The sequence below is a fragment of the Trichoderma ghanense genome, assembly GCF_004382785.1.
Source record: "Trichoderma ghanense strain CCMA-1212 chromosome Unknown scaffold_0, whole genome shotgun sequence".
Classification (NCBI taxonomy): Eukaryota; Fungi; Ascomycota; class Sordariomycetes; order Hypocreales; family Hypocreaceae; genus Trichoderma; species Trichoderma ghanense.
In genome coordinates this window covers 1,867,955-1,893,570 of record NW_027395663.1, presented here as the reverse complement: position 1 = coordinate 1,893,570, position 25,616 = coordinate 1,867,955, and the positions used below count along the sequence as shown (strand labels likewise).

At 55.1% G+C, this 25,616-nt stretch overlaps 11 protein-coding genes across 11 annotated transcripts; 1 reads left to right on the top strand and 10 right to left on the bottom strand.

Annotated features, from left to right (window-relative positions):
* Positions 1–924: 924 nt before the first annotated feature.
* CCMA1212_000642 (Allantoinase) lies at positions 925–2,502 on the top strand (the record flags this gene model as incomplete). Its single annotated transcript, XM_073698103.1, has 1 exon — positions 925–2,502. The coding sequence occupies one exon, from the start codon at positions 925–927 to the stop codon at positions 2,500–2,502; it is 1,578 nt and encodes a 525-aa protein (XP_073563572.1).
* An 842-nt stretch (positions 2,503–3,344) lies between these two features.
* On the bottom strand, positions 3,345–7,550 carry CCMA1212_000641 (putative ABC transporter ATP-binding protein/permease; the record flags this gene model as incomplete). The annotated part of the gene is made up of 2 exons (XM_073698102.1): positions 3,345–5,645; positions 5,736–7,550. 2 exons carry the CDS (start codon positions 7,548–7,550, stop codon positions 3,345–3,347), a joined length of 4,116 nt encoding a protein of 1,371 aa, XP_073562895.1.
* A 1,370-nt stretch (positions 7,551–8,920) lies between these two features.
* CCMA1212_000640 (Putative polyol transporter 2) lies at positions 8,921–11,135 on the bottom strand (the record flags this gene model as incomplete). Its single annotated transcript, XM_073698101.1, has 6 exons — positions 8,921–9,399; positions 9,464–9,605; positions 9,665–10,194; positions 10,247–10,491; positions 10,548–11,048; positions 11,122–11,135. 6 exons carry the CDS (start codon positions 11,133–11,135, stop codon positions 8,921–8,923), a joined length of 1,911 nt encoding a protein of 636 aa, XP_073562894.1.
* Positions 11,136–15,272: 4,137 nt separating this feature from the next.
* Positions 15,273–15,473, bottom strand: CCMA1212_000639 (uncharacterized protein; the record flags this gene model as incomplete). The annotated part of the gene is made up of 1 exon (XM_073698100.1): positions 15,273–15,473. One exon carries the CDS (start codon positions 15,471–15,473, stop codon positions 15,273–15,275), a length of 201 nt encoding a protein of 66 aa, XP_073563522.1.
* A 1,394-nt stretch (positions 15,474–16,867) lies between these two features.
* Positions 16,868–17,629, bottom strand: CCMA1212_000638 (uncharacterized protein; the record flags this gene model as incomplete). Its single annotated transcript, XM_073698099.1, has 1 exon — positions 16,868–17,629. One exon carries the CDS (start codon positions 17,627–17,629, stop codon positions 16,868–16,870), a length of 762 nt encoding a protein of 253 aa, XP_073563513.1.
* A 504-nt stretch (positions 17,630–18,133) lies between these two features.
* On the bottom strand, positions 18,134–18,490 carry CCMA1212_000637 (uncharacterized protein; the record flags this gene model as incomplete). Its single annotated transcript, XM_073698098.1, has 1 exon — positions 18,134–18,490. One exon carries the CDS (start codon positions 18,488–18,490, stop codon positions 18,134–18,136), a length of 357 nt encoding a protein of 118 aa, XP_073563708.1.
* Positions 18,491–19,295: 805 nt separating this feature from the next.
* On the bottom strand, positions 19,296–19,535 carry CCMA1212_000636 (uncharacterized protein; the record flags this gene model as incomplete). The annotated part of the gene is made up of 1 exon (XM_073698097.1): positions 19,296–19,535. One exon carries the CDS (start codon positions 19,533–19,535, stop codon positions 19,296–19,298), a length of 240 nt encoding a protein of 79 aa, XP_073563709.1.
* A 278-nt stretch (positions 19,536–19,813) lies between these two features.
* CCMA1212_000635 (Carbonyl reductase [NADPH]) lies at positions 19,814–20,237 on the bottom strand (the record flags this gene model as incomplete). Its single annotated transcript, XM_073698096.1, has 2 exons — positions 19,814–19,926; positions 19,985–20,237. 2 exons carry the CDS (start codon positions 20,235–20,237, stop codon positions 19,814–19,816), a joined length of 366 nt encoding a protein of 121 aa, XP_073563520.1.
* A 401-nt stretch (positions 20,238–20,638) lies between these two features.
* Positions 20,639–21,576, bottom strand: CCMA1212_000634 (Target of rapamycin complex 2 subunit AVO2; the record flags this gene model as incomplete). The annotated part of the gene is made up of 2 exons (XM_073698095.1): positions 20,639–21,437; positions 21,572–21,576. The coding sequence occupies 2 exons, from the start codon at positions 21,574–21,576 to the stop codon at positions 20,639–20,641; spliced, it is 804 nt and encodes a 267-aa protein (XP_073563710.1).
* A 500-nt stretch (positions 21,577–22,076) lies between these two features.
* Positions 22,077–23,156, bottom strand: CCMA1212_000633 (uncharacterized protein; the record flags this gene model as incomplete). Its single annotated transcript, XM_073698094.1, has 3 exons — positions 22,077–22,206; positions 22,265–22,828; positions 22,906–23,156. 3 exons carry the CDS (start codon positions 23,154–23,156, stop codon positions 22,077–22,079), a joined length of 945 nt encoding a protein of 314 aa, XP_073563704.1.
* A 727-nt stretch (positions 23,157–23,883) lies between these two features.
* On the bottom strand, positions 23,884–25,206 carry CCMA1212_000632 (putative FAD-dependent monooxygenase; the record flags this gene model as incomplete). The annotated part of the gene is made up of 2 exons (XM_073698093.1): positions 23,884–25,026; positions 25,129–25,206. 2 exons carry the CDS (start codon positions 25,204–25,206, stop codon positions 23,884–23,886), a joined length of 1,221 nt encoding a protein of 406 aa, XP_073563705.1.
* Positions 25,207–25,616: the final 410 nt, after the last annotated feature.

The window sequence follows — 25,616 nt, the reverse complement described above, 5'->3', positions numbered from 1 at the left end:
ACGACCGGGCTCAGCCACATTTTGGGTCAGATGACTTGTGGCGCGTGTCAACGGTTGGACCCTGGATTCCGCCCACTGATAATGGCTGATAACGCCGGTCCGGAGACTAGTTGGCTAGCCTCTCGCTTATCGTCAACATTCAGACACCGCCGAAGTTCGTTCAGCTGTTCCCTTTGGTCGAGTAACTGTTACTCGATTGAATCCTGATTGGCTGCGTCCGACTGCCTCCTGCCACTCGCTGCCGGGCCATCGCATCTTTGTTCTCGCTCTGGCCCATCGGACGTGCCCGATAAGGGTGGAGATTTTCCAATTTTACCCTTTTCTCTTTCCCTTTGTTAGCGATCTCCGGCCTTCGCGAATCCCCTCGAATTTCCCGAAAAAAATTCTTTGAGAAGAATCTTTTTTGCCTCCCCGAAGTGTGAAAATTTGTTCTCACAGCACTTGAAGGACAAGGCATTTGGTGCTAGCATGAAACAGAATTAGGACAGTAGACTTTGCGGGTCGATGGGGTGCGAGGCCCAGAGGGAGAGCCGCGGCGACAGGGCGAAAATGGCAGAAGATCGTGGAATACGCGTGCAAGAACTCCTCCGGCCCCTCCTTATCTACCCGTCTGCCCCGTATCACGGCATCCCACGATAAGGCGTTCCAGCCACTATCCACCAGACGGCTTAGACTGTTAGGAGGGCGTCATCGGCTCCGGCCGACGATGCGGCTTGTATCGCCTGCCTCTTTAACCCCTTCTCCTTCTGTTTCCCTCCCTTTCCGTTTCCACCCCTCTGCCCATCCTCGTCTGTAGTCTGCAAAGCTTTGCGTGACTCTCGCTCATCGTGAAAGGCGGCTTGAAAGTAGCCAGCTCCCGCTCTCAGGGCCCATCCTTTGTAACCCACCACCTCACGCAAGCACAAGAGAGCCGCAGCTGTCGCCATGACCGTCACGCACACCTCCAACGTCGGACCGCTCACCGTCCTCGTGTCGACCCGCGCTGTCCTCACGCTTCCCGACAACTCCCTCGTGCTCTGTCCGGCGACCATATGCATATCCCCCGAGCTCGGCAAAATCGTCTCTGTGGTCCCTGAGATCCTTCCCGCCTCGGCCTTCCCCCCGAGCGCTACCTATGTAGACCACTCTCCCAAGCTGTTGCTGCCCGGTCTCGTGGATGCTCACGTCCACCTGAACGAGCCTGGCCGGACGGAGTGGGAAGGTTTCTGGACCGGGACTCGGGCGGCGGCGAGCGGCGGCGTCACCACAGTCATCGACATGCCGCTCAATGCCATCCCACCAACGACTACCCTCGAAGGGTTCGAGGAGAAGCTCAGGGCCAGCCACGGCCAATGCTGGGTAGACGTGGGCTTTTACGGCGGCGTCATTCCTGGCAACGCAGACCAGTTGAAGCCCCTCGTAGAGGCGGGCGTCCGAGGATTCAAGGGCTTCCTCATCGAGTCCGGCGTCGAAGAGTTTCCTGCCGTGTCCGCTAAGGACGTGGCACTGGCCATGGAGACGCTCAAGGACGAGCCAACCACCTTAATGTTCCATGCCGAGATGATTCCTCCCATCACCGATTCCGTTGGTGATGCCGTCCAGACCTCGGATCCCCCTGCCGCACCCAAGGGCGAATTGACCGCCTACAGCACGTTTCTCGAGTCGCGACCGCCTTCTTTCGAGACGTATGCCATTGAAGAGATCCTGGCGCATGCCCATATCGCTCCGTCACTGCACCTCCACATTGTTCACCTGTCGGCAACGCAAGCGATCCCGATCCTGAAGGCTGCACGCCAGAGGGGAGTCAATATCACGGCCGAAACTTGCTTCCATTACCTAGGGCTGACGGCTGAAGAAATCGAAAAGGGAGACACGAGACACAAGTGCTGTCCTCCGATCCGCGAGGCCAACAACCGGGACGGCCTTTGGGAAGAGCTGGTTGCCGAAGACTCGTGCATTCGAACCGTCGTCTCTGACCACTCACCCTGCACTCCCCAGCTAAAGCTGCTTCCCGACCATCTTGAGAGACCTGCCATCCTTCATAAGGATTCGGGCCTCGACCTGAAAGACCCAAAGGAAGAGGCACCCACCAGGACGGTGGCCCGTGGTGACTTCTTCGCTGCCTGGGGCGGTATCTCGTCCGTCGGTCTCGGCTTGCCCATCCTCCACACAGCTGCCAAGCAGCGCTCCGCGACATCCAAGGTCCCGACCATTGTTGACATGGTCCGCCTCTGCTGCCAAGCGACCGCCGCGCAGGTCGGTCTCTCTCACCGCAAGGGCGCTCTCAAGGTTGGCATGGACGCGGACATTTGCGTCTTCGACGATTCACACGTCTGGACTTTTACCCAGGGCGACATGCGCTGGAAGAACCGCTGCTCTCCCTGGCAAGGCCACAACTTCACCGGTCGAGTCATGGAGACGTGGCTCCGAGGCCGCAAGGTGTTCGATCTGGAGGCCCCCGGCGACGGTTTTGTTGTCGGCAAGCCCTTTGGCGAGCCCATCACCGAGAAGAGGACCTTTTGAGCGATACGCGACACACGAATTCGTGATTTTACCGAGGCGTTGACGTTAAGAGTTGAAAGGATATTTGAGCATGGCGACTAGAGATCAAGGTAGAGGTCGTTCTTCATTCAGTGCAAGCAGGCGGGCTTTCTGGCGTTTTTATACTTTTTGGTTTCGTTTTCGGCATACTGGCATTGTACATACATGTTTGCATTGTTGATGGTAGATGCTGCTGAGGAGGTCCTTGGTAGCCAAGTAGTAATAACACGGAATGTTCAAACTGAGAAGCCAGGCAGATAAAGATGTATCTGGCAGGATCTGTACAAGCTGCGTTGGGAGATTTTCCTTCTTCAAGAACTGGTTGCAGTCCCAAATTGAAAAGCCTGACCACTGGCGCAAGGGAGGCGGCACCGGATCATCATTCGCTGATGCTTGTTTCAGTGGACATGACGTCAACCGGTAGCGCGACAATGTAACGATGTGATTTGTCGAGGAGATCGTGGCTGAAGGCACATGGGATGTCGGAATGTACGCCGAGTGATGGCAGCATTGAGGGTCGACGTAGGTGTCACGATCGATGTCAACGGCACGGCTTGTGTGTTGGTGATACTGAGGGGATCGCGGGCGACAAGATGTACAGTAGCTAATAGATCCCGCGTTCGTTGCCGGATTAAAGAAGGGCCTCCGTCTATCTATCGATTGGGGGGCAGCTCCGTACGATAGGCAGGAGGCACGGGCAAATGACTGGGAAGATCAGATGTCTACCAGAAATAATCTTTATTTCATAAACTCCAGAGCAATCTGAGCGATCTGTTTTCTATAAGCTTGCAATGAAACGAATCTCAAGAAAACGCATTTTCCTTCTACTTCTTATGCCCGCCCCATCTTGCCCTGGCCAGCCTCAACAGAAGCCAAGCCAGCAGCCGGTATACCACCAAGCACCCTGCCAAAGCTGCCACGTTCACCACCGGATCGTCGTCAAAGTCATACAGCTGGAGGACCTGCTTGCCCGTCTCGATTGGACAGGTGCCGTTGGCAAGCTGCTGCCCCGGCTTGCAGTAGAACCGCTCGTCTCGCAGGGCATAGGGGGCGATTGAGCGCGTCGCATATCGGATGGGCGAGAGGTAGTTGAGGGCCTTGAAGGCCTCGGGGGCGTCTATGGACAAGACACCGGCCATGGCGTTGGCAATCGAGAGGAACATGCCCATGATGTTGACGGCGAAGCCGGTGTGGTTGACGAGGGTGTTGAACATGATTCCCAGACTCTCGCCGCAAGACACAATGCCGAAGCAGCCAAAGACGGAGACAAAGTACATCGTTGCCGTCCTGGGGAGGCCGATGGCGATACACATCAAGATGCCGAAGAGCAGGCAGCTGAGGATCTCGAAGGGAACCTCGAGGATTGTGTACGAAAGCAAGAACGCATCGACGCTATACACGCCGTCGTCGTCCTCGCGATAGAAAACGTCTCGCTCGCTGGGATAGATCGCGACATTCTGCAGCATGCCGACAAAGTAAAAGGCACCGATTTCCTGTATGAAACCCATCCAGTTCTGGACCGAGTAGTAGTCATGATGCAGTGGCGCAAAGAAGAGGGCGAAGATGATGGCCAGTCCGACGACTTGCATCGTGCGAGCCATGATGAGCTGCGGCTGCCGGCGCGTGTTGATGATGGCGCGATGCAGAAGCAGAGGCACGGCAGTGCCAATGGAGGCTGGACTGTGGACAAGTGCACCGAGTTCTGCCGGCGATGAAAGGTTGGCCTTGTTGAAGGATTTTCGGGAGGCAGCCGGCTGAATCTTTGCCAGGGCCTCGTCCTCGTTGGCTGCTACATCGTTCGCGTCTTCGTTCGATGCCTTCTTTTCATCCAATTCGTCGGTTTCGGTTATCCCGGGTAGCCTCGACACATCCTCCCTCTTCCACAATTGCTCCGCCTCTCCTCTTGAAGAATATCTTCTCCACTCGTCTATGAGTTTCTCAACTCTCTCTCTGCTCTCCGCCTCTCTATCGTCTCGCTGCAAATCTACAGTAATCATATCCAGGGCAAAGTCGGCGGGGTTCGAGTGTTGTGGGCATTGATACCCCTGCTTGCTGAAATAGTTGAGCATCTCCTTGGCGGGACCGGCATATGCTGGGGCACCGCCACGGGCAAGGAGTAATACGTTGCCAAAGTGTTTGAACAAGTCTGATCGAGGTTGGTGGATCGTCAGTATGAGCGTCCTGCCCTCGTTTGCGAGGCCTTGAAGGACTTCCATGATGGAATTCGCGGTGAAAGCATCCAATCCAGACGTTGGCTCGTCCAGGAGAAGTATGCGAGGGTCGGTGAGGACCTGCACAGCAATGGAGACTCGCCGCTTTTCTCCTCCCGAGATACCCTTCACCAAGTCATTGCCAATCAGATTATCCGCGCAGTCTTTCAGCCCCATCTTCATGAGGATCTCCTCTGCACGACGATGCTTTTCTTCCTTGCTCATGAAGGAAGGCAGACGCAGGGCGGCGGAAAACTGCAACGTCTCTCGAACCGTCAACGAAGGCAAAAGAGCGTCGTCATCCTGGCAGACATAGGAGCAGACTGATCGGACAACCGAGGCAGATGGAACTGCTCCGTTGAAAGACATTTTGCCAGATGGACGGTAGTGGGTGCCAATGGAGCTGCGAAGCCGAAGTGCCATCGAGTTGAGAAGGGACGTTTTGCCGCTTCCCGACGGGCCCATGATGATATTCAACGTGCCGGCCTGGAAATTGACGTTTATGGGCTGGACAATGGTCTTCTGTGGCAACTTCTTTCCATTGACCTTTCTTTTATCGAGATCCAAGGAAAAGTTCTCCAGCTCAACATCAATGGTGCGAACCTCTGCAATCGACCGCGCAGTCATCTTCTCCTTTCCGGCTGACAAGTCCGTGTCTGAGACTCGCGCCCGGGCAATGGTCATTTCCACCTTGATATACTGCAATCCAAAAGCAGACAAAATGAAGAAGAAGATGACAAACGACGCGAGGCAGACGATGGGACGAGCAACCCAGTTCTTGGGGAACCCGAGGGACGACATGATGTATTCTCCAGTATACTGGAGACAGGCTGGATCTGATGGGCCCCCTGGCTCAGGGCAGTCGTAGAAGCTGCCTTGGAATTCGTTTCCACAATACGCTCCAAAGGTGTAGAACTGTCGTGCACCATGGTCAGCTCATTACGGTCCAAACAGCCCTAGACTTTGACCTCTCACGGGAGAGTGGAGGAAGAGTAGTCAACTTACCGACCAGGTCACCCATTTCAACCATCGCACATAGACCGGGATTGTATCAACCTGAATGAAGATACCGCACGCAATACTCTGCAGCGTGAAAGCAAAATTGGCAATCAGACTGGCCCCGGGAAAATGCCGCACTGCCACCACGCATGTAAATGCACACATGATACAGGCAAAGTGATTGACAAAGCCAATGCTGAAGAAGGTGAAGAATTTGGCGGCATCATGATCAAATCCGGCCATAAAGTACAAAATGAGGGAGAATAGGAAAGGGACGGGGAAGTCCTCCGTGATGAGACGGGCCAATCGCCGTGACAAGATGTAGGGCACAGCATCGACGCAATGCTCCGAAGACTCGCGGTCAAACGTCGGCATGTCAATGGTCAATCGGTATGTTTCGAACATGAGGATCAAGTAGCCCTGGAGCCCGGTTGCAGTATATAGGAGGCCCTCGCGAGACCGGATACCAGCTTGGTCGCGGCCGAGGTCGAAGAAGAGATAACCTATGACAACTCCCATGAGGACGGCCTCCAAAAGGGACGCGGTCATGCCGAGGGGATCCCGATACGTGACTTTGAGCGTTCGATCCGTCAGGATTCGTACCTGGCGGAAGAACCCGGCGTGGGTTGCCGCCTGTGTATGCTTATTCCGCGTCCTCACCTCGGCAGTGCCCTCCAAAGGCGGGAATCGGCTTTCGCTCTCTATCTTCCATGCAGCCTTGAGGCTTTCGAGGCGAGCTGATGTCTCTGCCTCCAGCTCAGGGGTGCGGTTGTCCACGGCGGCAACATCGATGACAAACTCTGCTGGGTTGACAAACGGGGGCAGTGAATGGCCGAGATGTTGGAACCATGGGAGGCAGTCGGAGGCGGAGCCCGAGAAGACGGGACTACCCCTGGACAAGACGATGAGGTTGTCGAAGAGGTCCCATATCTCTGACCGAGGCTGGTGAATTGTGGTAATGACCGTTCTCCCTTTCTGCGCCAAGGCCTTCAAGGTCCGCACGAGTTGATATGCACTTGTCGCGTCCAGGCCAGTGGTGGGCTCGTCGAGAAACAGGACGGACGGATTTGCCAATAGCTGGACACCAATGCTCACGCGTCTCTTCTCGCCTCCCGAGCAGCCTCGATGTTGGCTGTTTCCTATGCGGGTATTGGCGCATTCCTTGAGGCCCAATTCGAGGATGACTTCTTCGACGATTCTTTCACGATCCTCAGCACCGACAGATGGCGGCAGTCGAAGATCAGCCGAATACCTTAGAGTCTCCCGGACAGTCAGAGTCGAGAGTAGAATGTCCTGCTGCATCACATAAGCATGTCGAACGCTGTTGACGCCAACTTTTCCGTTGAATGTCGCCAGGCCTTGTTGGCTGAGTCTCGAGCTCACAACCCTCTCGGCGAGGTTGTTGAGCAACGTCGTCTTGCCCGAGCCGCTGCCTCCGATGATGGCCGTCAGAGTTCCGGGCTTCAGGTCTGCATCAACCGAACGCAAGAGAGTCTTGATGCACGGCTTTGACTTGAAACCAGACGAGAACAGTGCGGGATAGGTCGAGGGGTCCAGCCATGACGGTGATGTGTCGACTGAGATTGCGAGCCCCCGAAGCTGAACATGGACAGCCTCGACGTCGTCAAGCGATAGATCCGCCGCGCCGGTGATAGAGAAGCGATTCCGGTCGAGTTTGTTGCGGCTTATGGGCACATCCAGCGACGTGTCTGTCGTGCTTGCAAGCTCGGCCTTTTCGACATCCAGCCCAGCAAGCTCGGCCTTTTCGACATCCAGCCCAGCAAGCTGCCCGACGGCGTCTTCCAGCCCGTCTCCAGCCATTGGCGTTGTGTTTTCTTTGGCTATCCAAGAGTGTGGCCTTTCAACTAGTCGGAATGTGGGCGTGGTGACAGCTTCCGTGGGCGGTTGTGGCACTGGGAAACGAAACAAGATGCTGACGATAATCGCCTAATAACAGATCCGGAGATGTCGGTTGGTCAGATGTCTCTTGAGGGGCAACAAACTCTCGAGCCTGGAAATGCAATCCCGTTCCGCCAGACCTCGCCTGGAGGAGTGTAAATCAGGTCTTTTGCGGAACTGTCTCGCTCTTGACTCCTCGTGAAGAGGAGATGCAGGAGAAGCATATGAGACATGGTAAAGTGAAAAAAGAAACGTCGATGATATGATGGACTTGGCTCGTTCATCATCGGGCTCGTCTGGCCGAGATCGATTCGTTGGTTCTGTGGAACCGAGGCTGGTTACGCCGACGGAGTTGAGCCGCGGGAGAGCCCGAAGTCCGTACATGTTAGCTCCCGCAGCTAAAATGGCTGGTTTCGTCTGAGCTTTACGCGATGCAGTCAGTCATTTGCACCGCTGTTGTTGTGTATACACTGTTTAGGTTTTGTATGTGATGATGTCAAGCGAGATATTTGGTCGGCAAGGATTTGAACTAAAACTTATCGTACGTGTCAGCCGGATGGTTGTTTGTAAGTGCCTAAAGTTGAGACTTGACTGAAAGCACAGTATCACATGCATCGAAAGATCTGCGTGTGATGAGGAGAGTCTCCACGTCTGTTTGCACGATACGCGTGTTTTTCAGTGTAACGATTAGGAGGGTAGCGAGTCGGTGGCGGGTTGATGGACACATTCGTATGCCGTATGGAATCGTCCGTACATCTTCATATAAAGCAACGGGGGTTTATTTTCCTTTGCTCAAAGACACCAGATCATATCAGATCATGCCAATTCTTCCGCTTCTTGGTCGTTCATACGAAGTACCTTATCATATACCACATGAGGCATTTGGTTCAATGTCCGTTTTGCCCAGCCTCGGTTAGCAAGCGAATGCAGTGCTGGACAAAGCTCTCGCCTGCAAGTTGGAACCCTGCAATTTCACAGAGGTATCGGATACTTGGTTGATAACATTGAATAGTCTAATACAAGGCATCACTCAGAGGCAATTCACCAGTAGGCAACACGTTCGTAGAATAGGAATTCTCTTGTATTTTTCAAGACCACCTCATGTAATGTCATAACCATGAGGGTTAAGGGTATCAATTCCCAGGACCACGCGACCCATTTGCGTGGTACACCAAATACCTATGCTCATATCCCATATTTACCCCCCCTTAACAACCCGCCAAAAACACACCAAATTTATTAAAAAAAAAAAAAAAAAACCATCGTTTCGTTGTAACCTCTCCCAATGCCCATTACATGGCGCGCTTGCTCTCATCATCCGACGACGACGCCGCGGGCGCGTGGTGGATCGACACGCGGCGGAGATCAGAAGGGACCTCGTCGAACTGGTACAGGGGCCGCTTGGTCGCGCTCCACTGGAAGAAGACGTACTTCTTGAACCACCAGGGCAGGGCGACGGTGAGCTGGTACTTCATAAAGGTGCGGACGGGGACGGCGAAGACGTAGTCGAGCTCCTCGAGGGTGCGCTGCATCGTCTCGGGGACCCAGAGGAAGATCATGATGAAGGCGACGACGTTGAAGCCGGCGTACAGGCCAAAGGCGCCGACGGTGTCGAGACGCTCCAGCAGGAAGGGGAACGAGGTGCCGAGCACGGCGGCCCAGAACAGGCACGTGGCGACGGCGAAGCCCATGCCCGTCTCGCGGTGGGACAGGGGGTACACCTCGGCGCTGTAGGTGAATGGGACGGGACCTTCACCGGGGGAGTAGAAGGCTGGAAATTGTGAGTTAGTCATGGGTTTATGTTACAGAAGGGGTTGCTTTTGATTTTTACTCACCCCCGAAAAGGAAGACAAAGAGACTGACGAGGCCGGTCTTGAGCTCGGTGTGCTCTGAAGAGATCAGAGTGCAGAGACCAGCAGCCAGGAGGGTCCAGAACATCTGGGGGAAGGTGAAGAGAAGCAGGCTTCGGCGACCGAACTGGTGATTGTTAGATTTTTACGATCCGCAGTATGCATATAGTAACTTTTGAAACCTACAGTATCAATGGTCCAGAAAGCAGGGAAAGCAAAGAGCCAGTTGACGAGACCGAAGCCGAAAGAACCAATCAGGGCTCGGAACTGGGTGAAGCCGGCATTGACAAAGACGGTGGTGGAGTAGAAGGCGATGATGTTGATACCGCACATCTGCTGGGCAATCATGACGGTGAAAGCAGCCAGGTTGGCACGTCGGATTCGGGGGACGGTGAAGAGCTGAGTGAATCGGGTGACGTAGTTGGTCTTGCCAACGAGCTCCTTCTCAATCTCCAGCTGGGCAGAGATGTAGTAGATGTCTCGGGCGACCTGGATGGGATCGTTGCGGAGAACGAGAAGAGACTTCCAGGCATCGGCGTAGCGGCCCTTCTTCATGTACCAACGAGGGGACTCGGGGCAGAGGTAGATGAGGCAGAGCAGAGGAATGGCGGGGAGGAAAGGAGCGCCAAGCATCAGACGCCAGTTGATGTCCTTGACGTGGTAGACGGCCAGGTTGAAAGCGCTTCCCAGCAGGATACCAAAAGCAGTCCACATTTCTGCAAGGCTGTTAGCGAAGCGGCTTTTGATAATCAGAGATGAAGAACATACGCCATGACATGACCAAAGCACCTCGGATGGAGGCAGGAGCGTTCTCAGCAGCATAGATGGGCACCGTTGAAGCCTTGGCACCCATACCAATACCCATGAGCAATCGACAGGCAAGCTGTTGTTCCCAAGTGTGGCAGAAAGCAGAACCGATGACAGGCCAGATGCAGAAGTGAGCAGCGAAGAAGATGACACCACGTCGACCGAAGTGGTTGTTGATGGGATCGGAAAGCCAGCAGCCGATGAAACTATGAGCTGGTCAGTTGGGTTGCTTCCCAGGGTATGGAGAGATGATGGCACTCACGCGCTACCGATGTAAGGAGCAGCATTGATGAGACCGACGAGAATGGCGTTGCGAGTGATGCTCTGGTCACCAATGCCATAGACGTCGGGCCAGAAGATGGTGGCACCGTTGCTACCAGTCTGGTCCCAGCCCTGGACGGCGGCACCGATGGAGCAAGTTGCGATGGTGAGGAAGAGTCTTGAGGGCATGTGCCACTTGTGGGTGACCTCACGCTCGAGAACGTTTAGTTCATGGGCAGTGAGCTTCTCGTCGCCGTCGATGGACTGCGGGTCGGCAGGGTTCTGGGCAATAAGCGCGCCCTTCTTGAGAAGAAGAGTGTGCTCCTCGAGGCCGTTGCGCTGAGCAAAGGACTCGACATCGCTCATGAGCTGTTCGCGGGGGATTCCCTTGAGCGGGTTGCGAATTCTCGCCTGGAGGTTCTCGCTGTGTTCTTGTTCATCGTGGTATGTGACTCCCTTTTCCATGGATGCCTCGTGGGCACTCTTGGACTCGGTGTGGGTGCTGTAATCAGAACCTGTTAGTGAAAAAGGGTTGACAAGAGGAATAAGGTGCTTCGAAAAAGGGGTTGACTGACTATACTTCCGTCATTGTGAGACAGGGAGCGGATCAGTCCGCAAAACTTGCTCTTGCAGGCTCGACCGGTATAGACGAAAGGAGACAAGAGAGTGATCCTGCTCTCGAGCTGAAGAAGTTGGGAGTGATGAGGAGATGGAGATGAGAAGAGAGACAGAAGGACGGGGACAAGGAGGGTATAATATAGTCGGTTGAGACGAGCTGGGGAAGAAGGGCAAAAGCTGGGGGCGGAGAACAATGGCTGGCAGCTCGTTGCGGCTAACATTGGGCTTCCCCAGCTGGAAACTGTTGCTCCCCGCGATCTGAGGACGCCGAGACCAATTGCTGGAGGTAAGGTGTGAGCATAGTACATACTCGCACTAGCCGCACAAGCAAACCAGTTCGAGGACGAGGCCCAAGCCAGGATTTCGGCCTATCCTTGTCCGGCCCACCCTTGGCTGAGGGAGATGCTAGTGGTAGTCGCATGGCATCGTGATGGTGGCGTGGAGCAGAAAAGCTCGTCGAGGCAAGACACAAAGAGCTGAAGTCTGAAGGCTGTGAGAAAGGGAGAGCCGTTGCTAGCGCATTGCGTACGATTCATGCGTCTGTCCATATGCACTTGTCCCGCGGTAGCGCCATCCAGTCTCTGCCAAGGAGGTTGAAATTTCTTCCTGATGCTGGCTCCCATCTATCTGACAAGCAGCCAGCCGAAAGCATATGCGACGAACCGGTGCCTGTTTCACGCAGCCCAACGCACGACAGTTGGGCCAATGGCTGCAGATCATCGCTAGTAATCAACGCCGCGAGTGTCTTTGTCCGTGCTGAGCTGGGCTGGGCGACAATGTCTCACTCATCCTCGTGCCTCGAGAAGAGGCTTGATGTCCGTCTCCGGATCAAAGCATGACTGAGACTCATTCGCCAAACCGGGAAGCATCTCCAGGCATGACAGGGGGTCTCCCCGCACCCCGGACCAGAGAGGAGCGTCTCCAGTTCCCCATGGGCAAAAGAAAAGCCCCCATTATTGCCCTCGTGCTGGCGGTTGAAAATTGGGGAGAAGCGATCAAGAGCCATGTGCAGTCAATTGAGTCTTAGCTCGGCGAGGTTCGAGAGTGGGAACTACAAGCCGCTGTTTTGGCCACTGGCGGGCCCTGGCGTCGCCCCCCTGGACAGCGCTGTAATTGGCCGCTAGATCCCTACAAGATGCGCCGGGCGTCTCCCTGACGTAGGTGGGAGCAACTCCCGCAAGCTGATGTTGCAGGGCAGCCCTGCAATCGAATTGTCTGTGCAGAAGCCAGTCTGGCGAGTATTTTCAAGTCGGTATTCTTGGCTACTCCTGTACGATAATACACTGTTGTTCGATTTGAATGCCGTCAATGCAAAGACGGTCACCCTATTCCAGTGATACGGCTCTCAATATTGACCAAAGACACAGCCGGTTTCGGCCTTTGATTGGGGTTCTAAACAAGTAGCAGTGCGCAGTACTTTGTTTGCAGTGCCAGATGCGCGTCTGCCAAGGTGCCTCGCGCTAGCGCCTGTTAGCGCAATTGGACTCCAAGATTCTGCACATCCCCACCGTCTCCAACTCAACTAAACCTCCTCCTCTTCTTCTTCTTCCTCCTCCTCATTCCCATGTGCCGGATGCATGCGCCTCCAGACGGAAGCGTCGAAAAAATCGGCCGAGAACTCAGCCACTAGGGCGAATACGCATGTCCTTGTTCTTTTTCTTCTTCTTTTCGCCTTCGCGGCAAACGTTCTTTTAGCGCTCACGACGCCACGCTCCTATACTGACGGATCCGGCGCCCACTACTGTAGGAGCACGAACATCATGGGATGCGATGCTTTTACGAGTTCTAGCACAGCAACAGTTCGCAGGCAAAGTCGGTCCAAAAAGACGCCCTCTCGAGCCGATGGATGTAATACTTTCACTCTTCGTATCAAGGGCCGAAAGCACAGGCACAGGTACATGCGCACACCGGTAAGCAGAAGTCACACAAGATGTATGCAGAACCGGGTCGCTGAATCAGTTGCCCAGGCCCAGGATCAGCATTCTGCTAGCGAGATGCCAGGCAACAGAATTCCCGAGATGCTCACTGGACGCATTTGGGGGTCGCGTCGGCATGCGATGCCGCTAGCATCCACTTGCGACCCTCGTCCCGCGCGCCAGATCCCAGCTCGTGGCCAAAGCGTGGTGGCTAGTTCGGAGAAGAGCGTGCAAGCGTGCCATGGCTGAGCGCCTCCAGGTCCAAACACGGACTCTCCTCCTCGCCTTGCCATGCTAGCGGTTCTCGGCCGGCATTCTTGCAGAATGGTCAACTGCCTAGTGTGGCGAGACCGACACCGACAGACAAGCCACGACCGTACCATCACCAACAGTCTCATGTCAACCACCTGTCTACGGATAACGAGCTACAGCTGTTGGTAGTCCATCTTCGCTTTTGATGGACGACGATTACGATTTAGGCCGCCTCGTGTCGAGATTAAGCTGCCAGAGTTCGGCCTACAGAAATCCTCACCAACGAGCTGACAATGGCTGATCCATACCTTACCTTCAGTCTTGCTAAACCAGTCAAGTGGAGATGCTCCCACAAAATTAATTCTGCTGCCTGATCGTCGTCGCCGAAAGGGAAGAGACTGGGACCATCATCAAACTCCGAACGTCCGGGGTGCTTGCTCTGGCTAGCGCTGCTGCCAGATGCTTGCCAAGGGGGGTAGAGGAGCATGGAAGAGCTCATGAGTATCTCGACCCTGCTTGGCAAGCATGCTTGCAAGAGTGTGAAGGAGCACCATCATGGACGGCAGCTGCATTGCTGCAGGACCTCGGACAAGTGAGCGGAAGTCGGACTGTTCGACCGCTCTCTGCTTCTTATCACAAGCCATATTCGAAGTGCGCCAACCAACAGTGGAAAGTCGGCAAACAAGCCAGCAGCTGACTGCAAGTATATCACGAGCGAGGCTTTGGCGTTGTGCTATGAGAAGAACATGCAGACATGCGGACAACACCAGCAGCTGAAGCCACAGATGCATGTACTTACTCGTACGTGAGCTCGTTCGACCCTGAAGTCCTCCGTTAGACTTGCATATAACGTTTACTGGGGAATTGGGTACTCTTTCCACCGGTTTCTCCACATGCAACCCTCCGTCCAGATGGATCTCTGTAATACTCTCTCGCACGCACGACATCAAACACGAACCCAGCACTGCTGTCCAGTGTTGTAGATCTCATCCCAAAAAGCCCAGCTGAGGAGCATGAGACATTGTTGCAGTCTGTTTGGCAGATTGTATCTACGATCTGAATCTGCAAGAGTGAGGAGCTTGGAGACTCCGTCGGCAGGGCTTCCGCGCGTGGCTCGTGACAACGGTCTTCTGCCGCCGTTTCCAGGTGAACCGTCTGCAATACCTCGGGCATTGGCAACCCTTTACCAGCTGACCGTCTTTCTTCTCAGCAGACTTGGCATCTTGGCACTGCTGCTAATTATCTCGTCGCGGACAAGCCAGCATTTCGGCCTCTCCGTACATGCTTTCAGACATCGATTGAATATGGCGGCTGGTGGTGGCTCCCCAGCGTGATCACGATGATGTAAACCTGTTTGTTTGACCCTCATCTAGTCTTTCCACGCTTTTCTTTGAAGAAGAAGAAGCTTCACGATGGTCCGATGCTGTCTGGGGAAGTTCGTGGAGATTGGAGAAGTGCTCTGCTGCTCGCTCTGTGCTCGACATCTGACTAACATGCGCTATTGGCCTTACTCGCCACACGCCACGCCCCTATCTAAGTGCCTTCATGCTGGACCGCCCTCTTTCGACGCCATGCGGCTCCACGTCCTATCCTTGTCCTATCTGGGGCTTGAAGTAGAGACCCGCCCGGAGGCCCAGCTTCGACCAGTGGCAGTCGTGATAATGCTGATGCCTGCTATCAAAGCTCACCAACGACACCAGGATACGGTCAAGGATACGGTTGAGAGCATGGTACGACTCCAACGCCCAGATGGAGCAACACCTGCATCGTGATCAAGGAGCATGTCAGCTCTTTCTTTACCCCACGGGGCTTGCTGGGCTAGGGGCGCTCGAGGAGCTCCTCCAGCAAAGGGGGGGCAATAAGATCCAGTCTTGATCACTCGAAATCACGCTGTCTTGCGTTTTGAAACTGCCGAGGTGGTGAGCTATTGAACATAGTCTTTAGGCATCCAGATTCTCGACCTTGGGCGTGCAGACGGTTCGGGCACCCAGATTGTTGGAGTATACACGCCCTTGGATGATGGAATCATCGAGGAGGGACCGCGTGAGGCCGTTTGACCGAGATTCTTGGAGAGACGGCCGAGGATAGATTCGAGGACTTGCGAGGTCGGGAGGCAGACCTTGCGGACTGCTTGCTGCCATGGGAGGCTTCGCACCTGGCGTATCTATCTTGGGATACTAGGATGAGGTGATGATCACATCATCCTTTCACTGCGGTGGTGTGCAATGACACATTCCTGCCACAAAATCACTCTTACGATATTACCTATGATCTTGTCTCTCCGTGTCTTTGGAAAACCTTAGAGCAAGGTCCCAGTCTCGATTGACCCGCCCCCCAGCATAGTTTTGGCAACAAGCCACACCCTTTCAGCTTCGATTGCAGACAATGAATGACTGGATGTTTGAATGTTCGGCATCAAGAATACCCGTAGGAGCTTCTAATTCTTGATCTCGGCGTTCCAATCCCGTTGTAGAATCCAGCTTGCAGAGTAATCACGGTAAAAAAGGGTTATAAGATGACTATACATACAGAATCTGTGTATGAGAGCGAGCAAATTTTCGCCAAGGAAGCATAGGAAGAATCACACAAAACACGGGACGATTACGTATCCAAGAAGTCTTGCTATGCAGCAAAACTCCTCCGCCTGAATTACACATCTATCCATTGATCTCAGAATCCAGACCTGGTTTTAACTCATAGTTCTCTGTGCGTAGATCCTGATTCCGCATAATGAATGCGTATGAGCTGTGGCGGCAATGAGGTTTTTTCTCCACCTGTCTGTTATCCCATGAATTTCTTGCTCGCTGGCAACTTGGCGTACCCTATGTAGTTCTTTTAAGAAGTTTCACGAGATGGATCCATCATCTCCTTTGGCCTGCTATCTTGGTTTACTTACACTGTATGAAAGATTCGGAGTATATGTTACCAGGGGTGATGTATGGAAGTAAAGGTCAGTAAAAGAACACCCCCAGACCTAGTGTGTAGTGTGTTCACTTCACTCGTTCTGCTACCATGGGTGCAACGGTATTCTTGTTTTATGTTGTAGGGTAATCTGAGGGTTAGTATTCAACTATTCAGCTCCCCCCCTTTTCTTGCTTGCGTGATATACGCCCGTTCGGTCACTGCTCTACTGCTCCACCAACTCCACCATCACATATGCATACGCACAATCATGCCAACGACGCCGTCTTCATGTTTGACACAGAATCACCAACATGTCATGTGTGAAATAAGCAACGTCTTCAGAAAAGCACCTTTTGTATACCCTGTAGCAGCATTTGCCGTAATTACATCGCATCGCATCCCGAACCCATTTTCCTCGCCCCAATACCGATCCATAACCCGTCAAGCAAGATACCTTGGTCTAAAATCACAAAAACGCCAGAGAAACCCCATCTCAAGCCAAACCATGATGGCGAGAATGAAGAAAGAACAAGACAAAAGAAAAGAGATCAGAAGCCAACGACAGCAAAGCGAAACAACAGAGGGAGAGGAGAAAAGGGAGACCAAAAGCCCCTGGAGCGATGCCAACACCTCAGTCCCTGCAAAACCACAAACACACCACGGGCTTCTCGTTCGGATTGCCCGTCCTCGTGGAATCCCATCCGACGTCCTTGATCGTCTTCTTGAGCATGTCCTTGTCCGCGCCGTTGACCTCCAGCCCCTTGTACCACTTGCCCCCTCCGCCGCTGACGACCTCGAAGCACCGGTTCTTCTTGGGCGTCGCGTTGGTGCACCCGAAGCCCTTGAGCAGCTCCGCCATGGTCGTGTTGCACGGGATGTGCGCCGCCTTGAAGGGGATCTGGGCCGTCGGCGGGAGCTGCCACGGCGGCGTGTTCGTCTTGAAGATGTGCGCCTTGGTGTGCTCCGCGGGGAAGAAGTAGTTGTAGCCCGGCTCGCAGCCCGTGCCGCCCGTCGTGTTGGTCATCTGCGCGGCCGGCATGGTGGGATCGATGTTGGGGTACGGCTGGGGCTGGCGGGGCAGCATGTTGCCCGTGCCGTTGGGCTGGTAGGAGAAGCTCTGCTGCGTGTAGAAGCCCGCGGCAGGTCCCTGGAAGGGGGGGTAGCCGGGCACGGCATATTGGGGACCGCCCGGAGCGGCGCCTAAAGGGTAGTATCCGTAAGTCATGCTAGGCCACGCGCTGGGCTGAGGCACTGTACCATAGGCGTAGCCAGGCCCGCCAGCATGGGGAATGTATGCTTGGCCCTGGGCCGCTTGAGGGGCTCCGTACGGGGCAAAGGCCGGCCGGCCGGAGCCGGAATCGCGGCCGGTCAACGGGTTCCATCCGCCGGACATGGTTGGCGAGAGCGTGTAAGAGGATGCGGAACGAAACGGTTGGCTAGCGGAAGGGTATCAACGGCCGAGGCTGCCAGGTGTGAACCCAGCGTCCAACTGAAGGGTCGAAAGTTGCCTGCCAGTGTCCGGGAACAGGGCCAGACAAGGCAGGGTCCCAGGCTGTTGGAGGGTTTACGAACGGCAGCGCAGTGAACCAGTGCGGAGAAGGACGGTGGTGATGGTGGTGGTGGTAGTAATGAGGGCTGTGATGGCTGTGATGGCCGTGAGGATTCGAGTGCGGAGAGAAATAATGGTGAAGATGGGGATAGAGGCGATGAAGGTAGGGAGGGTAGGAGGGGGCGTGGCTGTTATAGCCCTCGTGTGTGTCGATACGGTGGTTGTCGTACGCGCTGGGGCGTGGAGGCCGCAGTTCGGGAGTCACAGATCGATGAACTTCCGGGGATTGAACTTGTACGACCGAGTTAGCTTGATCAGAAGCGGCGTGTTGGCGACTCAGAGTCAGAGTCAAATGATCGGCTTACCTGGTGGTGATTCAGGTTCGGATTCGTTGTCAAGCGCAGCCTCGTCTTCAGCCTCGGTGCCAGACTCCGGCTCAGGCGCAGTCCCCGTCTCTGCCTCCGCCTCGGAGACTGGATCCTCGTCCGACTCAAACTGAATGTCAAGGTGTGCGACAAACAGCTCTGTGCTCCAAAGGGTGCGGCCTTGGCTGTCGTAAAACGCCCCCACGATGATCCACGCCCAGTATGGAGGATCCTGACTGGCCTTGAGTATCTGAGTGATGATGAGCTTGGTTGCCGGCGGCGGAAGCTGCCCAGCCTCGACGTTGATCGTCCTACGATTTACGCTGAACCCGTCGGGCATAGATGTGATGCGAGCAGCGGCCGGTGTGGAACGCGGCCTGAAGGGAGAAACGGTGCAATATAAAGCAGAATGGGGGCCTGTTTGTTTCTTCAAGCAAGTAGATGGATTGTCGTTCTACCCTTGATGAAGCGTAAGGTTGGAGAGAAGAGGGCAACTTGTTTCCGATGGTTCAGGGGCTGTCGATTTATGTACCTGTTCGCATGCCATGATTCGAATCACATTGTGCACGGAATCATGATTGGTGGCAAAAGATCAAGCAAACTCTCTGACAATGGCTGGAAGCTGATTTGTGTTGGGCAAGCTGAGCTGGCGGTGAGTCACCGACAGGACGCCTGGCTGAGCGGAGGGACCAGAATGCCTGACGTTGGTGTTGAGGATGACAGGGAGACTGTCCGTGCCCAATCAGTCCACCGCAATGTAGAGTGCTTGCGTCGAGGGGGAAATGCTCCTATTTGCCGCGTGATGAGAGGCTGTCATACGTGTATGCCACGTTGACGGGCAATCAGAGACGTGGCGATTTGTTGCACCGCCAAACTCGCTTCTTCAGCTCCGGTTGGGGTGCAAGAGCAGATGTGGCACGACTAAAATAGTAGCATCCAGGCCAAGTCCGGGCTGAAGACTGCATGCTGCAGACTGCAGGACATTCGATGATGCACGAGCATTGAGTATCTGAGAGAAGCTGACCGGGATACCGACGTCTTCAGCTCCGACAAGACGACGGGACAACGCAGACGATCGGGATGATCCACAGACAGGCGCATGTGCAGCCCCAACAGCAAAGAAGTATCCACACACAAGCAGAGCCTCACCAGGGCACCTCTTGGAACTTGCCGCCTTCAAACTCCCAGAACGTTCCTGGCCCGATTGAGCCCTTGTCGGATTCCAGCAATCTCACAAACGCCTCGGCACTGGCCACGGGATCCTTCTTTCCCTGGTAGTTGTTAAAGGCCGTCTTGGCGTGGCCGGGGCTGACGCTCCAGAAGGTGATGCTTTCTCCGCCATTCCTGTGATTGTCCTCGACGATTTGGTAGTGCAGAGTCAACATGCTGAGTGCAGCTTTGCACACGCAATAGTCGATCAGAGCAACCGGGGCAAGCTGTATGCGGCAAACAAGGCAGACCAGAGACAAGAGGTTAGCAGCGGTTGCACCAAAGTGGTGATTATAGTCGTATTCGGGTTGGGAAGAACAAGGGCAGAAGGAAACAGAACAAGATCATCGGATTACCTCTCTGTTTGCTGTGCGACCGAGGCTGCCTCTAGCGCTGGAGGTCATGATGACTCTCGGCCAGGAGCTCTTGTTGAGCAGCGGGACAAAGGCCTGGGTCACGAGAATGTTGGGACGTGACAGCTGTTGAAGGTGCGGTTGGAGCAGTCCTTGAGCTCGGCGAGGTGCTGGGTCTTGGGCAGCTGGAGGCTTGCGGCATTGTTGATGAGCACTGTTTGCTGCATGAGATCTTGACTGATGCGTTTGAGGAGACAATTGGAGACACGAACCGTCTAGTTTCCCGCATGTCTTGTCCAGAGTCTCGACTGCCGCCGTGATGCTATTGGTGTCCTCAATGTCAATCTGAACGGCACCCAGCGGGGACGAGACGCCCAGCTCTCGCAGCCGCTCAATGGCTTCGTGGCCGTTCTGAGTCTTTCTGCAGCCGAGGATGATGGTGCAGGAAGGAATCCGGCTGGCAACGGCCTGTGCGATGCCGAAGCCGATGCCTCGATTCGCTCCAGTGATGAGGACTGCCGGCATGACGTGTTATCGATAGCTGGCCGACTTCCTTTCCTTTCTACGTCTCGTTTCTCCTCGCTTTTCCCGTTGATCCAAGTCCATGGATTCTGATATCTAGTTGTTGTGCTTGAAGTTTATAAACACACACACCTTGGTGGACTTGGGAGGCGTCTGTTGCTGGCAAAGCCGCATTTTGCAGTCTTCGGAATTGTGGTGTGATGCTGGCGCTGCCAAGTCCGGCCGGTCTATCATGGAGCAGCTGAAAGGGTCTACAACGACGATTCTGAAATAGCTCCGATTATTCCCAACATACCAATTCGTAGAACAACTTGCTAAAGAGTAGTTTCCTGCTCTACTGAATTCCCAATTCTCATAAATATCAAACATGACGCATCGTGATCGTTACAGGGGGGGGCATATCGTCAAATCCCGTAGCGCTCGTACTCGTCGCTATCCTCGCGCACAATCCTGACGGTGCCAATGGCCATCTTCTTGCCCATTTCGGCCTCTTTCTTGCGCTTCTGTTGTTGCTTCTGTTGCTGTTGCTGTAGTTGCTGCTGCTGCTGCTGATGTTGTTGCTGTAGCTGCTGCAGCTGCTGCAGCCTTCCGACCTCGGACACCAAGCCCTTCAGATACACCTCGGCCTGCACCGTGGCGCTGTACGCAGCCGGCGTCCAATTCCACACATTGCGTCTCTCGACATCCGCGCCGGCCGCGAGCAACGTCCGCAGCCCCAGCAGGTTGCCGTTGCCGCTCGCATAGTGGAGGGCCGTGTTGCCCTCGATGTCAGCCCTCTGCACCGCCTCGTAGGGTCCGCCGGGGACATACGTCAGCAGCAGCTGCAGTATGGTGTCGTGGCCGCCGACGCTGGCCTCCATGACGGCGTCCCGGCCGCGAATGTCCCTCCGCAGGATGCAGGCCGCGTCGTTTTCGCACAGCAAGTGGACGACTTCGGTGTGGCCGGCGCCCGAGGCCAGCATCAGGGCCGTCTGATGGTGCTCATTCAAGGCGGGGCAAGGATCTTCATGGCCGGCATCGAGGAGCACCTGGCAGACCTCCTTGTGGCCGAGGGAGGCGGCCAGGTGCAGGTTGGAGTTGGAAAGGCCGGCCGGAGAGATGTCGGGGTTGTGGAGGAGCGACGGATGGGACCTGAGGATGCGCTTGACGAGCAGGGCGTCGCCGGCGTGGATCGCGCGCCGCAATCGAATCGAGGGCTCGATCCTGCGAGGGACATTGATGGTGGTTAGCAGAGGACGATGGGATTTTGCGTGAGGGGAGCGGCATCGGCGCATTTCCAGCTGGCGGCGATTGTTTTTGTGGTCTTACATGATGGCCGGAACTCGCAGGATCCAAACGACATGCTGTTGAGGAATGAGAAGAGAAGAGGAAAGAGAACAGAACAATGAAGGCTTCAGCAGTGAATTGACGCAGCAGAGACGGGGTCCGGCACCGTCTGACAGCGGCTGGCCGCTGGCGAGGAAGAGCTGCCAGGTGCAGGTTCGGAGGATTCCAGGTCTTGCCGGGTGCAGTCGTGGTGACGCCTCAACTTTATCGTGCAGATTGATTGCAACCCCGCCATTGATTGACAGCTGGAGTCCACCTCAGCAGCAACCCCGCTGAAAGGGCCGCTGATTTTACGGGTTGCCGGTGCGCTGAAAGCCTCGGCCCATGACGGGAATGGTTTCATTGCGATGGCTTCATATCTCACATTCACGTGTCTGTCTTCAGACAACCTATCATCTCCCACCTAGATATATATATATATATATATATACTGGTTTGCTATTCACATTTCCAAGGCATTGATTCTATTCAGACATGACTGCCAAGGGCATCAAGTGCTCGAAAAAGGATCCGGGGTCACTCTGTCTCATTCAGCTCATGGTTCAGCTTCACAGCCTCCGTCTTGCCCGTGTCCAGCACAACGGCAGGGTCCTCCTCATCGCCCTTTCGAGTCACTTTACTTCCCTTCTTCGTCTGAACGGTAGTCCTAACCTCCGCGTCAGCGTGACATTCAACTAGACGTGCATTATCGATGGGCAACTTACTCATCTGGGTTCACCTTCTTGACTTTCCCCTCGGGCTGGCCTTGGCCCCAGTTCCAGCTCACCGTGTCGCCCTCCTTGGGACCCTTGGACGTATCTCCTTTTCCTGAGCCTTTTCCGTTCTTTTGGCCATTCTTTTGGCCATTCTTCTTCTCCTTTGCGTTTGAATTCTTTTCGTTCGACTCCTCTCCTTCAGCATCCTCTTCTTCCTCATCCTCATCTTGCTCGTTCTCTTCATCGCCTTTCACCTCAGCAGCGCCGTCCTCCGTTTCTCGCTTCTTGCTCTTCCCAGACTGGTCATCCGGGGCCTTTCGCTTATCTCCCGCTTTCTCCTCCTCGTCTTGCTCCTTGTCTTTCTCCTCCTCTTCCTTTTCCTCTTCCTCTTCTTCTTCCTCTTCCACTTCTGCATTGTCTTCTGCCTTGTCTTGAGCACCGCCGACGTTTGCCTGACGCTTCTTGATGGGGTCATGACCCCAGTTCTTGAGCGACGCGTACGACTTGGTCTTCTTCACATCCTCAATGGACTTTTTGTTGTTTGCCTTTTCTTCCTGAGCGAGATGTCGTTTGCTAATCGCAATATTCCATCAGCTATTCCGCTGCGTGCCTGCACCCATTGCCGATGAGAAAATAAAATTTGGACATACCAGTAAGACACAACCTTTCTCATGTGGCTGATGTCGGCGTCCGTATACTTTTTCGGATCCTTGTCCGGATTGGACTCGAGAATCTCGACGATTCGTCGGCCGCTGTCGTGCCCAACAGACTCTCCGCTGCCGTCGTCTTTGCTCCATCCCGCGCTCGTGGAGTCGTCGCCCTTGAGCCACTGCTTGAGTTCTTGGGCTGTCATGTTGACGAGCTCCTTGAACTCTTGGACGACTTCGCTCTTTTCCTTCATCTTGAAAGAGTCGACTTTGTTGTGACCTCAATGTCCTAATCCTGCTACAAAGGCTTCCGTTCTTTCATTCGATGGCACGTGATGGCAGCAAAGGTGTGGGAGAGGTGAGACATTCCAAGGGAGATGCTTCCGTCCTTTTACGTTTGCTCCCCAGATCATGGCGTCGTTAAGCTTTCCTCACCCGATCGGACGCTTCCGGCACTTGCGTCATGGAGCATCACCTAGATCTAGATTCGAAGGGCTTTCTAGATCGCTAGCACGGACTAGAAAGACCAAGATCGCATCATCAATTCGACGGTTCGCGGTAAGGGGGGAAACCGCTGACGTAGAATAATGGGCGGAGAAGATCTGGGGACAAACACGCCGCGTCTTCCTATTCCGGCAACAATGTCTTGGAGGCGTCGCCTGCAATGACGTTGTGGTGAAGTCTGCTGGCTTTGTTCACATGCGATCAGCTGCGACGGATTGATTATAGGTGTTGGTTCCTCATACATACTGCATCATCATCATTCGCCTCGTAATAGCATTAAACGTTATGGCGCCGTTAAACTAGGCAAAAGCCATGTAGTCAGACAAGATGTTCATCTCGTGCCAACTTGGAATTAACATAGCCCAACTTCGTGTGTCCTTTAATTTATAAAGTGAACTGCACTGTTCGTTCCCTTGCAGCGACTCAAGCGCTATCACCAATCCAAACGCATAATGCATGCATGTAAAAGCACGCAGCTCAAGCATTGATGGCCCTCTTCTTGAGCACCGCCGAGTTCTCATTCAAGCCGTCATAGTCGTGAGCATCAAGACATGCCTGCCGACTCAGCAGGACGGCCGGCGTCGCCCTCTCCTTCATCTCCTTCTCATAGTCGTCCACAGCATCGGCCCGGGCCTTGCCGCCGGAATACACGGCCTTGATCTCGCGCAGCAGATGCCAGGCGTCGAGGATGCCGTGGTTGCCCGCCTCGCCGCGGTACATGACCATGGCGTGCGCAGCGTCCCCAGCGAGCGTCACCCGGCCGTCGCGGTTGTTCCAGTCCTGGCACGGCCAGTCCTGCAGGATGACGTGCAGCGTGGGCGAGGACTCGGGAATGGCCTGGATGGCGTCGTGCAGGTCCGGGTGGAAGCCCGTGGCCAGGCGCTTCATCAGGGCGACGCGCTCCTGGTTCGACTCGGGGACGGCCTCGTCCCGGTCCTTGTCCAGCCACGAGAGCATGACCTGCACGCGATGGCGCTCGTCGGGCGTCCCCGCGGTGCCGTTGACCTCGGGCGTCTCGAGCATGGAAATCCAGAGGAAGACGCCGGTGTCGGGGTGGCAGCCCTGGAAGAGCAGCGGGTCGATGCGGCGCAGGGGAGCGACCTGGTCCCGCGTGAAGTCGGCGGACGCACCCATCATCTTGACGGGCAGCTGGTGGTTGCGGTAGGCATCGGGCACGAGGAAGCGCCTCGTCTGCGAGTTGCTGCCCTCTGCGCCGACGAGCATCCTGCCGGTGGCGGAGCTGCCGTCGGCAAAGACGGCCGTGACATCGCCGTGAGAGTCGTCGGACACGTGAATGTCGGCCAGCTTCTTGCCCCAGCGGACGTGGTCGGCGACGCCCCGGAGGAGCACCTTGCGCAGCTTCTCGCGGTTGACGCGGCGGCGGTGGTTCGGCGGGATGCGGAACTTGGTCTCCAGCGTCTCGAGGTTGAGGAAGATGAAGTTGCCGTTGTCGTTGCGGCCGACTTCCGGGTCGACCTGGGCGCCGTCTATGGCATCGAGCGTCTCCTGGTCGAGCATGTCGTGGAGGAAGCGCAGCACCCAGTGCAGGGTGATGGCGTATCCCTGGCCGCGGGCATCGATGGTTTCGTCGCGCTCGTAGATTTCGAAGGGGATGTCGGCCTAGAAATGGGGCTCCGTTCAGCGTTGGGATAGTTGTTGGATCAAGAGAGGGAAAGAGAATGGCGGGAAGGGAGTCTCGTCGATGACGGAAGTTGTTCATACCTTCTTGAGGCCGTGGGCCAGCGTCAGTCCCACGACGCCGGCGCCGATGATTAACACGGGCTTGTCGCTGGTGGTCATGATGAAGAGAAGCTTGTCAAGCTTGTCTTTGGAGCTCTGCTTCCTATCTCTCACTCCTCTTCTGCTTCTTGCTATCGACCACTTCGCGTCTTTCCCCAGCTGCGCTTTGTACGAGAATAGTCTGGACGTAAAAGGGCTGCTCTGTAATTACCTGGTGCCCCTCATGGCCTCAGAGGCCGGAGCCACCCTACTTTACCTGTACCTTAAGCCTTGGGCTTGATATTTGCGCTCGTGCTGTGTGCGCATTCCAGCTGTCTGGCCACCCGGCTGTTTAGGATTCGTTCAACGGCTTCCAGGGGTTCGGACTTGTTCTCCACGGGTTCTCCCTAGCCCTGAACATCCAATGCTGCAGTAGGAAGTTCAGATTGTGGTGTGATATCACCTGACATCACCGAAGATGGACACTCGGA